We start from the raw sequence: 18,448 nt of genomic DNA on the forward strand, positions 1-18,448 counted from the left end.
TCACCCCACGGCGCGCCGCTGTGGGGGGCGGGGCTTGCGCCGCGCATGCTCACTGCCCGAACCCGAGCGCTTTCTGGCGCCCGCCTTGCCCTCGCCCCCTTCCCGCGGCGGATGTGAGGTAGCGGATGATGCTGCCTGACGGCGGCGGGGCGCGCACGTGAGGCGACTCGGCAGCGATGGACGCGCTGGACCGGGTGGTGTGAGTGTGGCGGGGGGGGCAGCGGTCACCCCCTCCCGGCCCGTGAGGGCTGCGGCCTCGTGGGGCGGCGCCCCGATCACTGCGGTACCGGGCGGGGGGGAGCGTGAGCGGGCCCTGCGGCGAGGCGGGGGCGCCGAGCAGCGGCCGGCTGTGGGGCCCGGGCGGCGCCGGTCTTGGGGGGGGGGGGATTGCAAGGGGGGAGGCCGGCAGAGAGAAAAGGCCTATGGAAAACGTGCGGGAAGGAGGAAAACCGAGCGCTGCCGTCTTTTTGTTGGTGGCAGATCAGCCCTTACCCGGTTGGTGACTTAAAGGATCCGCGGTGACCAGCGGGTATTTCTGTATTTCTGTACGCTTGAAAGAACTATCTTCATCTCTAGTTGGAAGTACCTGTGTGGGATTTTTTTGTTTGTTTGTTTTTTAAAAGAAAATAAATGTAATGCTTCACGGAGAACATATTAAAAGCTTTACATTCATCTAGTCGAGAAATGTAGTTCTTAAGCCTTGTAGTTATTAATTTATATAAGCTCCGTGCCCCTGCGAAGGCTGGCGTGTTTCACCCAAATAATGCATGGTACTGCTCTCTGGTTCGTGCCAACAGACATGCCGTACCTGAGCTTTTCTTTTGGATGCCGTTGATGGTCTTTGAGGGACTTTTTTTCTTTTCTCATATGCGAGTCTGAGTCTGACTTGGGGCGGGAGCGGGTGTGGGGGAAGCTTTCAGCCTGGCAGTAGTCGGTGGGAATTCTGGTATAGCTTAAGCTCTAAATTAGCAGAAACTGAAAAGCCCGAGGCTGTAAAATCACCTTTGCTAGCTTGGGGGGAAGAGAGGAAGAGGAGCGGCAGTAAAACACATTCATCTGAGACTGGGCTTTTAGCATTGATTGTAATTCTGCAGGTTGGGATTAGTTTGAGTCACTGAAACAAGTTACTTGAACACAGCTTGTTCCAATTCTTGTTTTGTTTTACTGTTTTCTGCAGTGTCAGGTGTTGTTACTAATATTAAGTTTTTAACTGTTAATTTATTGTTACAGAAAGCCTAAAACTAAGAGAGCAAAAAGATTTCTTGAGAAGAGAGAACCCAAACTTAAAGAAAATACAAAAAATGCTATGCTCATAAAAGGAGGAAATGCAAACTTAACAGTGACTGAAGTGCTTAAAGACATTGTAAGTTGTTGGACAGATGCGTGCAACCTTTAGTTGTACTACCTTTTCTGCTATACCAAGGGTACCTTCCTTTCTCTTTTTATTACAGTTTGCATATTGTCTGCTGCAAGATCAATTATTTTCATACTCTTTCTGTTCCCCAAACTTCAGATTGACTGGTATTCCAAGGGTGTCACTACCTACCCCTTGATAGACATAATTTTTTTCCTATTTCCTCTTTGCCGGAAGTTTTAAGCTTATTTACTTCATTATTATTTTTTCCGTGGTTGTTCAGTATATAAGGTTAAGTGTTGCAAGTCCATTTGAAAACAAGAGAATTAGGTACAGAATTGGGACTGGATCACACAGCTGAAGTCACATCCCAGAATCCTGTAAACTGCTTGTGTGTACTGATATGGAGCTTTCAGCCTCTCCCAAAACTTAAATTTACCAATCCTGTCTCCTAACTCTGTGCCTGAAAATATTGTAGCTGTTCCTGCACTCTTTTCTCTCCTTGCTTGGTCATTTTCTTACCATCTTACGCCGATGATGATCAGGTGGTCGTTCACTCCTTGGTTTTCCTCATGCCACTAGAAGCAGAGGTTCCATTACATGGCTTTGATTTCAGCTCTTTCTCAGTTACTTTGTTATTTCATAGTTTTTAGAAATAAGTCCTTCTGCAATTAGTTTGGAACCAAGATTAGTACTACTAACTTGAAGGGTATTATTGTGAGCAGACCTTTTGAAGTGACTTCTTTTCTAGACTGATTTGCACAAACAGTTACTCTATTTCATGTGATCCTGTAAGTTGTAGGGTTTTAGAAGAAGCAGTGCTGTGTACTTAAATGATTAGAGATAACGCGTGTTTAACTTTGTCTTTTGCAGTATGCGGTGAAGAAGCCTTTTGCTGTACTGTATAAAAAGTAAGTGGTCTCACTTTGACATCTTTGAGTCTTCTGACAAGACAGCATTTGGTAATTTCAAAGCATGAATAGGGATGCTGGCTAGTGTGAGGGCTTGAACAATGGAAGGGGTTGCAGGAGGTGACTGAGATTCATCATACACTTCTGTGGACTGGAAACAAGCTACACGTGATCAGTGTTGGTGCTGAGCCCTGCTCTGTGCCAAGTGTTACGGAGCAGGATTCAGCAAACTTGAACAGTTGGCTTCTCTGACTCTGATCTGTGCAAACAACTAGTGATGTTCTGTGTCTGGTGGGTAGGCTGGAGTTCTTATATCCAAATTCTTATAAATTTGAGTTACAGATTATAATGATAGTTACGTCTTGCTCAAAATGGGAACCCAGTATCTGTAGTGCAGAGACAGTAATTGTAGTAGCTAAATTTAATGTTGGATGAACAAGCAAAGGCAGTTGTTTATGAAGTGTTACTGGTGGTGGTCTGGAAGTCAGGACACAGGAGACAGGAAATGTGGAGGAAAGTACTTAAAACGGCAACTGCGGCATTAAGGAACTCCTGGCAGTATTAATGTGGCTTATGGTTTGAACTAAAACTGAACTTCTACTGCTGGAGTTTCCAGTAGAATGCAGAATTTTAATATTATCAGAGAACTAATTAGAAGTGCTTATCTAGGCCTGGGGTGTTTTTTTGTTAATTTTTTTTTCCTTTTTTTTTTTTTTTCCCCTCCTCTCAGGAAAAATATTACTAGGCCTTTTGAGGATCAAACATCATTGGTAAGTACAAACCACGTCTTCTCTTCTGACATTTTACAGCCTTAAAGTCATGAAGAATTTTATTGGAGGATAATTTGCTATTACTCTGTCATGGTTGAGCCCCAGCCGGCAGCTCCATGAGGAGCTAGATGAGAAAAAGTTTATAGGGAGTCTGGGTAAGTTGAAGGCAGAGCTATGTCTAGATTTATGGCATCAGTAGGCATGTTGTTTTCCTCTGGCTGCAAGACAGAATTGTCATGAGGACTTTTTCTTTACCTTAAATGCATATTTCTGTAAACTGACACGCAAATGTAGGAGTTTGTAATGCTATTATAGGTAACAGTGCTTGATATGAAAAGAAGAATAAAGCATTTTATTTTGGTTTTCTAAAAGTCAGTCCTCTAAAGTGCCATAGCTTGTGAACAACTTGTTTTCAATTTGCTAAATTTGTAGGTTAAAATAGTTAAATGGAGGAGTCATAGCTTTCTGTGACTTCCTCGTGTTTGAACAGAGGAAGAAAAGCCCAGCAGAGTACCACAGGCAAATGCATGCATCAGCTGTGCAAGTGTGAGATAGTTGCTGAGAGTTCTGTTCCAACATTCAGTCAAGAACTGTCAGAAAAATGCACAATTTCAGTTAAATATGTGTGTTTGGCCTGCAAAGAGGTTGCAAAAGTGGCTCTTCAGAGGCTTGGAGGGTATTTTGGAAGGGGGTGTGTGTTTGGAAATACATTTGGTGATATGCCCCTGTCTGGATTTGGTGTTGATTCAGTGCTTTAAGGTCAAGATAATTTATGAGCAGGAAGGCAAAAAACAGAGGGACTAATCCTAAGATTATCTCTCACACATTTGCACTTCAATCAAAGCATTACTTTAACTGCTGAAATATGTCTGTCATAAAAGCAGTATATGTATTTCCCTCAACAAAATGAGAGAAAGGAGGTAGTGATGTACAGGTGTGGTTTTACAATAAAGACGAAAATGAATTATCCCAAAATAAGTTGTTTCGTTCCCAGTGGTCAAGATTTGGTAATGTTTGCTCTGTGCCACTGCTGACTTACGTAGGGAAATAAAGGTCAGCTTTCCAATGCGTGAGGCAGTTGTTGAAATAACTCACTGAAAATGCACACCAAAGCTGGGAATTTGGGAGTATTGTATTAAGTAAATCTGTGTGTGAAGAAAAAAAAAATCATGTATACACACTGGGCACAAATGTACTTTCTTGTCTGAAAGGGATTGGGAAAATAAAGGGGAAACATATCTAAGGAATTCTCTGTAAATAAAAAGGGAGAGAAGGGAAGAGATAGCTAAGGATCCTTAATGATCACTAAGGATCCTTTTTTAAAAAGTGAAGGCAGCCAATAGCGAGTGCTAGAGGAGTTGCTGAAGTTGTATTGGACAGTTGAGTTAAAGCATTTTTAATGTGTTAGGAACAAAAAATCATTGTGGTTGCAGCATAGATACACCAACATAGAAAGTTACTTAATCTGCATTAAATCTGATGCTGAGGTGGTGTAGTATGTGCTTCTCTTCTGTTCTTGGCATGAAGAACAGTAATGCAGCCATCCCTAAAATACTATGAGTGGAATGGAAAACTTACTGTAGGCAGCGAGGAAAGATTTACGACTTTATTTGCTGAAACTAAACCTCTTACAATCCCATAGCTGGATGACTTGGTTTCACAGTCAGCTAGGAACTAGCCCATCATCAGCTGACCGCTGGTTTAAACTTCTGATAATTTCTGGGAAAACATGGCAGCTAGAATCATTCTGATATTTTATAAGGGAGTCCTTCAGGGAACTTTAATTCTTTTAACCCCAAAACAATGGGGTTGAGTCATTGAGAACAGTGTCAACAAATAATCAGAGCCTAGAAAGATTCGGAAAGTCAAATCAAGTTAGGTGGGGTTTTTTTTCACTTGGTTACAGGCATTTTTTTAAAAGGGCAATTTTGCAATTTATGTGATGTTGCAGTATATGCAGGACACCTTTGAGGCATTTGAGTTTGTTGCATCTTTTAAATAAAATATTGTGCAGCTGTTAGAGAATTTACATGTATCACCACACAGTGAGTGATTAAAAGAGCTGTATGAGGAAGTGTTTCAAGTGGATGGTTCTGGTCTTGATCTCTCTACAGTATTTTTCAGGGACCTGGTGGCAGACCTCAGTGCTGAGCTCTGTGCTTTGTATGTGCAATTAATCCAGCCTAGGATTGCTCCTGGGGGTGTCTCTCCTGACCTCCCAGAGGGGCAGAGCTGTAAGTCCTCTCAGAGCTGCTGCTGTTTGAGGGGTGGGAGGAGATGCAGTGGCTTTTTTGGCTTTACAACTGCTAAGTGCAGGTATAGGAACTCTGGTACTTCTGGGAAGTACTGGATAAATAGCGTGTGTGTATATCTAGGAACTACAGTTGATACCCAGAATGAGGGGCTGCCTTGAGAAGCAGCAGTGCATAAAAAGGCTTTGGAGTTGGACATCCTCAGAAAAAATACCTGTGATGTTGGCTCTGGACATAATACCATAACAGGTTCTCTATCTGCTCCACCTGGAGAAAAGATCTTCTCTGAGTCACTACTGGCTTGGTTTTAAGCAGTATCTTAGTCTTAAATAATAAATTGATGTGAAGTTGCTCTGTAGTAGGACTCTTGTGCCCAAGTGTGAGAACATTAGGTATTTGCAGGTGTTCCTAGGCTTGCAGTTGAGGGAACTAACGGGTTGTTCAGAAGCTGTTAGGCAAAGCTAATATGCTGCATAAAGCTTAGCTGGGTAACTAAAATGAGGCATTACAACTGCAGCCACCTTGCAAATACTTACCTTCAACCACCTCTCCTGGCCTGAAGAGTATCTTACGTAAAAACAAATAACGAGGAATTGATAAAATGGCAAGAAAAAATTGCCTGGCTTGATCTTTAAGACTGCAGTGGGAAATAAAAAAAGAAATGAATTGTTATTTGAACCTTGAATCCAGCTGTCAATTTTAGCTTATGTGGACCTGGACATGCTCAACACTCTTCTGGTAAGTGCAGTTGCTCTTCTCATTAAGCAGCTCCTAAACTCATGTGTTTGTGACGTATACCTTCATCAAGTATTTTAAACACTACGAACTGGAACTCATGAGTTTTGCTCTTTTCCTTAACTGTAGGAATTTTTTTCCAAGAAATCAGATTGTTCTTTGTTTCTGTTTGGCTCTCATAACAAGAAGCGACCTAACAACCTGATAATAGGTAATGTGTCTCATTGGGGTTTTTATTTGGATTAAAAGTCTAGTTTTCAATGAATATTTAAATAGCTGGATTTTTTTTTTTTTACTTTCACAGGTCGCATGTTCGACTATCACGTCCTAGACATGATTGAGCTAGGCATTGAGAAGTTTGTATCCCTAAAAGATGTCAAGGTAAGGAATCGCTAATTCAGTATTTCAGTGACATCTACTGGTGGATTTTTTTTTGGTACATTGGCTTTTTCTGTGCTTTGAAGTAAGGACAAGAGTTGTTTAAAAAAGCATTTCATGTAGTATATGAGGATTGCTAATTTGTGTACCCCAGAATGTTATTTTTATGCTCTGCTTTTTATTTTATTTTGGTTGTTTTGAGCAAGCTTGCAACTTTCTTTGCAAATTCTTTTTTTAGGCTTGGTTTATTCCTAATGTTTTTCTTTTTAATTAAAGAGTTACATTTACAAAATTCCTTAGGTTCTGCTCATGGTAGGTTCCTATATAAACTGGCGTAGGCTTTGAAAACTGAAATCCCTCTTCTCAAATTATAAGCAAAGAGGGTCACTCTGCTGACTAAGATGATTCTGAAACTTTCTTTAGCTTTCAGTAGCACATAAATGCCAGTTTTCAGGGAACTATACTTAATTCAGACAGGGAGCTAACATCTTGATTGTTTAAACCCAGAGAAAATTCACCTTTTATGGCTCTCTTAAGATCATTTTGGCAAACTAAAACATATTTTGTATGTGTGTACTTTTGTGTCAAGCAGTTCATCACTGCAAAAATAAGGAATTTTTATGGTCCTGACTCTCATCACAGTGTATAAATTGGCAGGACAGTTTAGAGGGATAGTGAAGAAATTATGGTTTACAAAGGTGAATCTTCCCCTTGAAGTCAGATTGTAGTGTGTATCTTCACAACACTATTGATAGCAGGGAAGTTTATAGTTAAGTAAATGTATTTGTTGGTCAGAATTAAAATTAGGTGATTGACTAAACTATTCTTTTAGCCTTTTTCATGTACTCTCCCGTGTCAGAAGTGTAATAGACTTGTTTGCCTCTAATTTTAGTTTCTTGTTAGTAGTTGCAGTCTAATTCACTCATTTTCACTGGAAGGTGTTATCTTATACATTTTATAGTAAAGAATCTCTCTCTTTTTTTAAATCCAGCACAAAGAATAATACAGTTCACCCTCTTAAAAATGAAGTCCTTCCATACACATACAGTGTTGTTCAATGAAAAAGAAGTGTCTATTCTGTCCATATTGATCACAGGTCACAACAATTTTTCATTCAATGTTGAATGGCTAACCACCTATTAAGTCAATAATATGTTCCCTAACACAGTCTGAATTTTTGTTCTGTTTTAAAATTCTTATTCTGCAGAACAGTAAATGTCCTGAAGGAACAAAACCTATGTTGATATTTGCTGGTGACGTGTTTGATGTAAATGAAGAATACAGAAGACTGAAGAGCCTTCTAATTGGTCAGTATTTTGATTATTTGAGCAGTAGGATTGCATAAATCTGTAGTAATATGATCTGTTGGGAAATGCTGGTTTGTCAAATGTTTCCTTATGTTCAGCACAGAAAGAAAACAAGAACAGGTACTTGTAAGTTTCGTGTCACATGAAATTAAAGTTAGCTAATCATCATGACTGTTGGGGGGAGGAGGGAAGACTAGCCTAAAAGAGACTGAAGTTGAAACTTTGTGTTCACTAAAATTCATGACTTTGTGGGAAAATTCTGGCATTTTTCAAAAGGTCTTTACCTTGTAATTGCACTGGATCATCACTTTTCTAATCAAATAATATTTTTGAAGTATCTAATTTGAAATCAGTGGATTAAGTTCAGAAAGTGGGATATTTTTGCTTACAAAAGCCAAATCAGTATAATTGAGCTTGTGGTTTTATAGTGAAAGCATTTTCTGTTAGAAATTTGACCAATTCTAACAAAAGTGCCATTGATTAGAGTACTTGGAAAGAAACATGTACAGTAAAAATCAGCTGTAGATAATAGCTGTGTCATAACTTCAAGGCATGCTTGGAGCTTAGTAAACAAACTAGCATAAAGTTTTTTACTATCTCAAGGTTGGAGGCTCTGGAAGATAAAGCACATTGTGGTTTTTTTCTGGGGAACTACAAAAAATGATTATACTTTTCTTAGGGTAGCTTTCTGGGACATAGAAGTCATATGGTACTGTATCTCTTGACACTTAAAAGATGCATATTGCTTGGTAGAAGTAGAACTAGTAAGTAGGGTGATGGTTTTTTTCTTTTTAATGGGTTTCCTAGAAGTAGATTTGTTTGTTTGTTTTTGTAAATGGTAAAATGCTGAAACTGGCCCAATAAGAACAGTCTTGTTCTTTCAGTTCCATTCTTGGGTTGTACCAATTCATAATCTTACAGTTTTGCAAGATCTCCCTTTCATATAAAATAAATCTTGGTTGGGCTCTTTTTTTCTAGGCAAACAGACAAATGATTGCTCTTTAGAAACAGACCTTAAAAAGCAGATATTGTTTTTTTCCCCTTAGTATTATAATTCCTTAAAGCAAGATGTTTGATCTGGAATGAGACTGAAAAGGGAGCAGGAGAGGGGAAAATTTGCATCCTCTCAATACAGCTGACTGGTTCTTGGGGATAGATGAAAGGCTAGTAACTGTGCTTATAAACCTTTGAAGGTGGGTGAATATTAAATACGAAGATAAGTGAGTTTTAATACTGCATGTTTGTGTCACTCTAAATGAATATTTACACTGCAGGAAGCAGGTGCATTATTTTCTGAAGTGTATCTTGTTCAGGCATTTGCACAATGTTGATGATTGGCATCCAGATGTGCTCATGCACCCTGGGATCAGACAGCTTGATACCTTAAATGGAAGACATGCATCGTTAGATAGTTGCCAAATGACTAACTAGTCTTTCATGTCCTGTTTCTTTTGATGTTCATCTGTCCTTTCTCCTCTCCTATTTATTTGGCTTTAATGACTCTGCAGTCAAATGTACTCAAATCGACACCCAATCTTTCTTCTTGAATGTACTCCAAGTACTCCAGTTCTTAATGTTCTGCTGACTTCTGTGAAATACCTAGATGCAAAACAATAGACAAAGGAAAAGATTAAGGAATGTAAAGGCTTGAAGGTACCACTCACCAGTTAAAGTCATTTGGGTAATAATTTGACCTGCTTCAAAACTGCCCTTAACTGATAGGGAAGAACCGATTCTTTCTGTTCTTGCAAAAGATAGTGCTTTTAAGCTGCTGCTCTATTGCTAAGAAAGATAGAAGAATGTCTTTATAACAACAGCAAATGTTTTGTTACTGTAGCAGTGGTGTTGGGATCCCAGAGGGAATATTAGATAGCTAATAGCTTCTTATTGCCAAAGCAATGTGATGCTGGTGAACAACCAAGCTTTCATTGGCTTTTGTGGTATCAAAAGAGTTTATGCATGTTTGGATTATCATCTTACAGCAGTTTCTTTGTAAAATTAAAAGCAAGGGTGAATTATTGTCTTCATGGTAACCAAACCCTGTAGTCCGCTTAAATTGTGAAGTGGAAGAAGTTATTTAGGAGAAATAAATGGCAGCTGCATTTTTCTTGAGAGACCTGGAAGACAAAGACATCCCATTCTTTCTCTTCTGGTTTTCATTGCCTACTGATGTGGTAGTGTAGGAATTACTTTACGATGTAAGTCCTTGGAATGCAGTTCATGAAGTTCTAATAACTTTTAATGCTTGTATTTATAAAATGTTTAATCCCTTACAACACTGCCTGCTTGCTAGTTCTGTTATTGCACACCCATTTCATCCTAAAAATGGCTAGGTGCTATGTGACTTGCTTATACACTTTCTAAAATGTTGGTTTCCAGGAGACCTGTACGATTTTAGATTGACCATCAGCTTGTTCTTCATACGGCCTTCCTCACACAAACTTTTTTGAGTGTCTCAAAAGGTTTGTGGGTTTCTTCTGGCCACGAAAGGGGATGGCTGGGAAATGCCTGGGACAGAGTTTGAACTCCCCTAGTGCTAACCATAGCCATGTAGGTTACAGTGTTACCAGCTTTTGGATACAAAGTGATACAAAAAGAAGTGTACAGGCTCTTGTTCCAAAATAATTTAGGAATTTAATTTGGAAATGGAAAGGTCCTGTGAAGCTCTCTGCAGGAAAAAGTAAATTAGAAGTTCTGGAAACATGTTGAGGACAAGGGGGAGAAAGAACTAGGACTGGAAAGAAAGGAGAAAGCAAGTCTCTAGTCCAACCAAAGCAAGAGTTGTAAATTAAGAGTGCATTAAAAAAACTTCAACACTCTGGGTATACTGAAGTGTAAAGTTTCTGCAGCTGTTCAGCATTGCCAGGAAACAGAAATTCCTGACCACCTGCATTTGTTGGAAGAGATCATTCTGTGGGTAAAAAGAGGTATGATGCCACAGGAAAGCACGAAAGGGAGACATTGCCAATAAAACCACTGTAAATGTAAGCTTGTATACCCGCAGAGAGCTAGTCAAAGGGAAAATATATGCCAGAAGTGAACAAAATATTTTATTTGCAACTTTTCCTCTAACTACAAGCTCAACCCACAAGAGGAGGAGAGAGTATGTAATTGACCAAGGAAATTTCCTGGCTAGACTCCAGCTGATATCTGCCAGCAAGACTTTGTTTTGGATGTCACTCCAGTGCTGACACTCTTGAAAAAGGTAGTGGAGGAAAAGACAACTAGCCGAGGGATCTGAAAATGGGACAGAACGGAAAAGACTGATGTGTTTTGCATCTGTTAGAAGTTCTCCTATGTTTCAGCATTGCCCTGTCATGTTTATTAGCACACCTTGTTCCCTCAGTCAAGGTCACATTCTTTCTCCACCCTCTGCATATGTTGGACAGATTGCTGTGCTTATTGCAAGCTCTCTGATTGCACAGTATTTTTTTCATAGCCTGATATAAGAACCTCGCTAGAGATGGCTCATTTTGTATTTAACTTGTATTTCAGTGTTCTCTTTACAAAGTAAGCAAGTATTTCAACTGTCTTATTTTTATAGTTATGTGTTGCTTATTAAATAGAGAAAACATTAATTGTGACATCAAATACTGCTTTACCTAAAGGACAGAAGTGCTTTGTTATGGGGGAGGTATGAAAGAAACGATGTATCTAAACTTTTTCCCCAAGTCAGTGAGAGAAAATGTTGGTAAGAGTAGACAAGATACAGTTTCAATCTGTTTTGTACTGGTTTTGATCCTTCTTTGTACTCCTCCAAATCTGGTTCTGATTAAGAATCTTAAGTATCAGTTTGTTGAATGATGTCTTTAAACAGGTATCTGAACGAATGGCTTCTCTGTATTGATCTATGTTTAGCCGAGCATGAACTGGCCTAAACACAAAATAAGATACACTTCAATTTTCTGATTTTAGAGCTGAATATTTAGAAGAATAAACAATGCAGTTATCCCAATTAGCTTAATAAAACCAAGTTACTCCTCTGCAAGTATATTTGCTCTTCTCCATGCACTTATTTTTAGGTAGCATGTATATTGCTACCAAATTATCTCTGGGAAGTCACTGTATTCCTGTCAGGATTTCTACACACATTTGGTTTCACCAGTGTGGGAGCTAACACCTGGAATGTTAAGTTTCTCTCCCGTGTTTTGCAGTTTTAAGTAGCAGCTATTGCATGAGATTCCCATTAAACATACGGATTCAGCTTTTTTAGAGCCATCCTATGTATAGCCTTGCTTAGTTAGATGCAATAAAAATATCTATATAGGCAAGTAGTTCACATCAGTGATGTGAAGCGGGTCCATTATGAAACAAACCGATTTGTTATAGTCATCTGTTGGTTTGGTTTTCAGCCAAGAAACCTGGCATTTATTCTTTTTAAATATTCTTGCAGATTTCTTCAGAGGTCCTAGTGTGCCCAGCATTCGTCTGGCTGGTTTAGAGTATGTTTTGCATTTCACAGCTGTAGATGGGAAAATCTACATGCGAAGCTATAAGTGAGTATGTGTTTTATCTGTTTGTTTGCTTTTTGGTACACTTGTCAACTTTTCCTCAAATTTAGCCTGTAGTAGTTGTGTAATTGAACTGGCTTGAGCAATAGTTTGCTGCATTTAAAACATGTAACGTGTAGAGGTGTTGCAGCATAACACAGAGTAACTTGTACAGCAGAAGGAAAACACTTAAGCCCTAAACCTGCTGCTTCCGTCCTCATTTTGCTCCCCTTTCTTGCTAAGAGGATTGCTCTTTCATATAGTTGGATTAATAAGGTGGTGTGTATTAATTTGGTGAATTCAGAGTATGGTCGTAGACTTCATAGACTTAGTCTGTTCTCAGGCTGATTTCTAGGACTCTCCTCACTTAGGTGTTTGTCAGAGAACGACAGGTGGTAGGCTGCAGCCGGTGATACACAAGGAAAAACAGGAAAAGTCAGGACAAGACAATCTTTCTTGCTGCGTTGGTGTTCACCCTCACAGTTCATGGCCTTGCCTTAGCAGGCTGTGAGAATTCATAGCTTGTGTTCCATGCAATTTTGATTTCTCTTATAACAAAATAACTTTTAACAGTCTCATTCTTCAAAACAAACAAACAAAAAACTTTCCCGGTTAGTTCTCAGATAATTTTGCTGTAAATGATAGTAAATATTTTTCACATCTATTAATACCGAGGGCACTATTTTGAATTTGAGGAGTGATACAGCTTTCAGGGTACTGGGACTGAGTTTTAACAATAATACTGATAATATTAGTCTCATTTTTTTAAAAAAAAAAAGTTACCTTGGCTAGGTTATATTCTGGGTGTGTTCAAATTGTGAATGAACAGATTTAATACATTGTGAATTGTAATTGACAGACATCTTTCTCAATAATAGAGTTAGCAATAGCAATTGTTTTTAATAGTCTTCTGAACCTGTCCTTTAGGAAGATGCATAAATCTTTATCATAGAGGACAATGTTGATTTTGGTTGTTTTTCCCCTCTAGGGTACTTCTGAAGAAATCTGGCTGTAAAATACCAAGAATTGAACTGGAGGAGATGGGACCTTCATTAGATCTGGTTATGAGGAGGACACATTTAGCTTCAGATGACCTTTATAAGCTGTCTTTAAAGCAACCAAAAGCCCTGAAGGTACGTACCTTGGAAAGTATATTACTTCCAGATCTATATGTGAAGAAGAGCAAAAGCTGAAGTATTAATTATTGTATATTCGACCAAAGGTTACTTTTATATAGGCCAGCTGATATTTCTGGGGCCATAGCACTTCTGTGGTGGTCAGTTGGCATACAAACTCTCCACTGGTAGCATATAAGAGCAGAACAAATCTTAAACTCTAAGCTCCAAACAATGTATGCGGCCTTGCTTTTAGGCACTTGATTTGGTAGTTTAATCACTGGTGAACGTGGTGATGGTAAGGCCAGGTATCTGGCTTCTCACCAGAGCTCCTGGCACTCTCTACTCAGAAATACTAATGTTCTTCTTCCCTTGCAGCCTAAGAAGAAAAAGAATATCTCCCATGATGTGTTCGGTACAACTTATGGTCGAATCCACATGCAGAAGCAAGATCTTGGTAAACTGCAGACGCGAAAAATGAAAGGCTTAAAAAAGAGGCCAGCAGAGAAGTCAGCTGAAGATGGTGGGGTTAGTCCCAAAAAGTCAAAATCAGCTTGATAGTCTGGAACAGCTTTGAAAACTTCTTTGTACCTTCAAATTTAGTATGTATATTGTAATATAAATGTCAGACATAAAAGATTCATCTGCTGTTAGCTTTAGTTTTATAAAAAAATCTTTTTAATGATTTGCCATTTTAAAGGGAACATGGGGGTATTGAGCTTTAACATGGAACTTGGTTATTTAAAATAAAAATTGTGATATAACTTGCTTAGTTTTCCGAAGCTGAGTATTTATTCTCTTGGTGTTAGCACACGTTAGTCAAGCAGGTGACTCATTTCCCAAAGAGTTTTAGGGCTATTATGTTGGGAACCCTTGATCAATCAACTCATCTCATAAATGCTGTGCAGGACCAGAGGAGTATATATGCATAACATACACAACACAACTTCTCAGTTCATTTATTATGCATTCCAGTTTTTGCACAACTCAATAACCTATAAACCATTTTCTAAATTGTGAACTCACAATATGTGTCTGATGCCAGACTGCGTTTTTAACGATTGCACGAAGCCCTGCTTTACATTTGCAGAATCAGGAGTGATAATGGTGTTTTTACTGTGTTCATCACTATGGTAGCAAAGTACCTGATGTTTGCTTTAGGCATAAATGAAACCTTTACAGTTTGAATTTCAATCATTGATGCTTGATTTGTGCCCGGAATGGAAGTATGTGAAGCAACCATGAAAGGTACAAGTCTTTTTTTCTTGCCCTGCTTTCCTCCTAAGTTTGTGCTCATGAGTTAGCAAAGACTCAATTAAAGACTTGGGTAAAGGGGATGAGAGTTTAAGAGCTTAGTGAGACTTTAGGGTGTTCTATGTTTTGGAACATATTGAAAAACCTTGCTTTTTTCTTCTGCCTGTCTTCTTGGAAGCTATTACTCTGCCCTTTAGCATAATTACGATAAAACTGTAGACACTTTATCATCAACACAGCAAGCTCGCTCATTCTAGTTATGTTTTTAATACTTTATTTTTTCTTGTTAGTTTCCTCAGTGTAGTCAGCTGAAGTGTCACATTAGAAATAGGCGGTTTGTCATTTTTACTTGTCTTCTGCATCCTGGATGGAAACAGTTGGGCAGCTTTGCTCTCCTTATGTAAGAGCTGAGCCGTAACTGCAGCTGTGCAAATGCCACATGTGATGTTCTTGCTGTGCTGGTTTGATAAAACTTGTAGTGTGAAAAAGAAAGGGCTTTAAAAGTTTGGTATCTTTCTGAGGGCACAAATATATTTATCTTTAATGTATTACCTGAATTTTTTTTTATCATTACACAAAATAAATTGCGTGGCTCTAAATCTTTTTCTTCGATCTATACCCATGTGTTTGAGAAATTGATAATGCCATAAGCTACTTCAGATTTGTATTTCCTGCCATATCTTTCTGAAATACAAATCACTATGCTTTTGACTGAAAACCATGTTTGGTAATAGCTGTAGAAGAATTTAGAGGAAGCTGTTGCATCCTGGCATTGGTTTTGTTTAATGCTGCTGCTGGGTTTGCTCTGAAGAGGAAGCTTGGACAGGTGAGGGCTACTACACCTGCTGACAACTGAGGCTTTAGTCCCTGCGGTTAGCGCAGCTTCAGAGAGATGCAAAGTCCTCGAGCACCGGTGCATTTATTCACCCTTTGCAGAGTCTTTTGTCTCTGCTGACTTGAAGTGGAACCTGAAGTGCCTGATGTCCCACACCTGTGGCTGTTTGTGTGAATACCCTTTTATTCTTACTGTTTATACTTGTGAAATACAGCCACATGGTGGACAAAATGCATTGGATGTGTGAGGCAAGGAGAAATTCACCTGGATATAGTGTAAGGATATTTAGGCTATGCTTTTTTCATGCTAATCATTTTAAAGTTGTATTGTTAGCAAGAATTAAAATTTGCTCAATTTCTAATAAATAATTTGTACTACTCAAAGTGGTGCCATTTTGGTGCAAACTCTGGGTGGGAAGTGGAAATGCTGTCTTGTTTTGTTCTCGTGGCAGAAATGAACCACTCTGATCTCTGTATGACGAGATAGGATGAAGCCAAATTAGCAACTGAGTTCACCCCATTTCTTTCAGAGAAGTTTCAGCCTTGCTGTGAAGCAATGATTAAGCCACAAGACTGGTGGCTAATGTGATTTCAGATGTATGGCATGTACAACCGCACCTCTGCATGGTAGGCAATTGCTACATTCTGAGTATCTGATTTAACTCAAGGTGAATGGAGATAGGAGGGCTAAATATAACATTTTTAGTGGCATGTTCTTATTTCCCAGAGTCTTTTAAAGTGTGAGGAAATTTGTCAGGTGCTGCAACGTAGCTGTGTGCATGGGGAACGGAACATGCAGTGCTCAAAGGGCACCTGATGAAAGGGGCTTGGCTTGCCTCAATTGCCCCTTGCTTCCAGAGTTTACCAGGCCCTGAAAACACGTAAACATGGCCCCAGGGTCCACGTGACATGGGCAAGGCATAACTGGCACGTTCACCCCTTTCCTTTGGCTTTCATCTTCTTACCTCCCAACGCACTGGAGATAGCTTTATTTATGGGTTGAGCATAGTAATAAATTCGCTTTCAGGAAAATCCCTGTGGGCAAAGCCTGGCTCCTGAGGCTGTACCTGTGTGGTAAAATGGAGGTAGAGTTGCAAATCAGCAGTCAAGCCCTGCCGTCTTTGGTCTAGCTGGCAGGACGGCAACGGCAGGGAGGGTACGATTTGTGCCTTCTGTGGACCCTTGGTTTGTATGCTGATGTTGCCCAGCTGTGCTGCTGGCATCTTCATTGCTACTGTTAACTAGACTACTGTCATTATAGATACCCGATGATATACATAGAACTTATAGTCTATCTGCACTATAAGTTTACTTGTAGTAAACTTATTTTAATTACACCACTCTTTTTATGTGTCGTGTAATTAAAAATGGTAGGAAGAGAGGTAGATATTGAGTGGTGTGACGTGTTATGTTCTTGGGATTCCCACATTTTTGGGAATCAGTCCTGGGCACGTATAATCACAGCCTTAGCTCTGTGCTAGTATAACGTGACAGACAGCACTGAGAGCAATGAGTGGTGTGTGTTTGAAAAGAGCATATGAACTCCTTTCTATTTCCTGGATTTTGTGGGTTTGAGTTTATCTTTATGGTTCCTTAGCAACCTTATTTGTTCTCACTAAGTGCTTTCTGGGTTTGACTGTGAGGGTTTCCCTCCCCCACCAGCTTGGTTGCAGCTGGGGAGGGTTGAAAAGAGCGTGGAGGGAGGACAGTTCAACGTTGCAGATGTGCCAGGTGTCACACTGACTGCTGCGGCCCCCAGCCAGGGGAGAAAAGGCTGACCATTGCTTCTTCCATAGGCTATAAAATGTAAAGGGGGGTAAGGAGAACTGTGTTAGAGACATTTTCAATATTAAAGAGAGGGAAGTGGAAAATGTTAGCTGTGCATAATATATATAACATCACCATACATAATACATATTAACATGTGTATTACATGTGGTGCAGATAGTTCTCCCCTGTCTCCAGTGCAATTTATCTCCTCCTTTTGGACTTTGCTGAAGTGCCTCTAGCAGTGCTGACGCATCCCAGATGCAATCCGAAGACATAGCTGAGAAATAGGTCAGTTGTATCAGAAGTCAGGTTTCCTAAAAATATACAAGGAAAAGAGACACGAGGCTCCTGAATGTGAAGCCTGTGTAGGACTGCCTTCCTAAACAGAAGAAGGCTCAAAGTGAACAATATGGCTAACCCTGTGCAGGAAGAACAGCTTTGCTCTCATGCATTTATGCAGAAGATAGTGAGGAGGAGCTGGCAAAGACATTTTGGGAGGACATAGGGTTTCTGAGGGACCTACCTGAGAAGGTTGGGAATTTATTATCTCAGATACCATGGTAGGGTGGAGGGACCTAAGTGCTGTGTGGGCAAAGAAATGAATATGGCCATTGGGAGAGGAAAAACTTATAGGTAGTCTGGGATTAAGCCCTATCCTAAATAACACAGGAATCATCTACTCAGAGCAATTAGTGAATGCAATAGGTGTATGCTGATTGAGAAAGTTCTAAGGCATCTGCTCCTTTTTTTTTCTTCTTTTCTTTGACTTTCAGTCACATTCTGTCTACTTTATCTCCCCCCCCCATGTTTCTCTAAGATAAGCACGAAGGAGTTCAGGGGAAATAGAGGTAACGTTTTGAACAGAACTTAACAGGAGGCATGTGTGCTTAATGACTTCCCCCCCAAATTCTCATCATGTTCCCTCTTTCCCCCTTGATAATCCCATAATCTTTCCTGTGATGCAACACAACACCTATAAACTCTGGATTTCTCACTCCTTCCATGATACCGAAGTATGCCCGTGTGGCCGTAACTGTCTTCTGTTTTGATTGCTGCAATTTTCTCCTCTAGGCTTCCTTCACCATCGCATCCTCCAAACCAGACCAGATACAGCTGCAGTGACCTGTTCCATACTGTTTGTCCAGATCATCTCTCTGTGCTGGCAAAAAGTTGGTTCTTGTCCATTATTGCTCATGGTGATTGTTAAATTAATCTCTTCTTTCCGCTCTATTAGTGGTCATAATATTGGTCTCCCTCATCTTTCTCAGTTACCTTCTG

The 18,448-nt window shown here is 39.7% G+C and overlaps 1 protein-coding gene across 3 annotated transcripts; it reads left to right on the plus strand.

The window, feature by feature from the left end:
* The first annotated feature begins 43 nt into the window (after positions 1 to 43).
* On the plus strand, positions 44 to 14,080 carry RPF2 (ribosome production factor 2 homolog). 3 transcript variants are annotated; one of them, XM_072855676.1, is made up of 10 exons: positions 44 to 199; positions 1,231 to 1,363; positions 2,228 to 2,265; positions 2,996 to 3,035; positions 6,152 to 6,233; positions 6,327 to 6,403; positions 7,608 to 7,707; positions 12,101 to 12,203; positions 13,186 to 13,330; positions 13,691 to 14,080. In XM_072855676.1, the coding sequence occupies exons 1-10, from the start codon at positions 177 to 179 to the stop codon at positions 13,868 to 13,870; spliced, it is 921 nt and encodes a 306-aa protein (XP_072711777.1). In that variant the 5' UTR covers positions 44 to 176; the 3' UTR covers positions 13,871 to 14,080. The 3 variants fall into 3 exon arrangements, with proteins under 3 accessions (XP_072711777.1, XP_072711778.1, XP_072711779.1); XM_072855677.1 differs by lacking the exon at positions 44 to 199 and adding an exon at positions 407 to 529; XM_072855678.1 differs by lacking the exon at positions 44 to 199 and adding an exon at positions 527 to 545.
* Positions 14,081 to 18,448: the final 4,368 nt, after the last annotated feature.

This window comes from Ciconia boyciana, chromosome 3 (assembly GCF_034638445.1).
Source record: "Ciconia boyciana chromosome 3, ASM3463844v1, whole genome shotgun sequence".
Taxonomy (NCBI): domain Eukaryota; kingdom Metazoa; phylum Chordata; class Aves; order Ciconiiformes; family Ciconiidae; genus Ciconia; species Ciconia boyciana.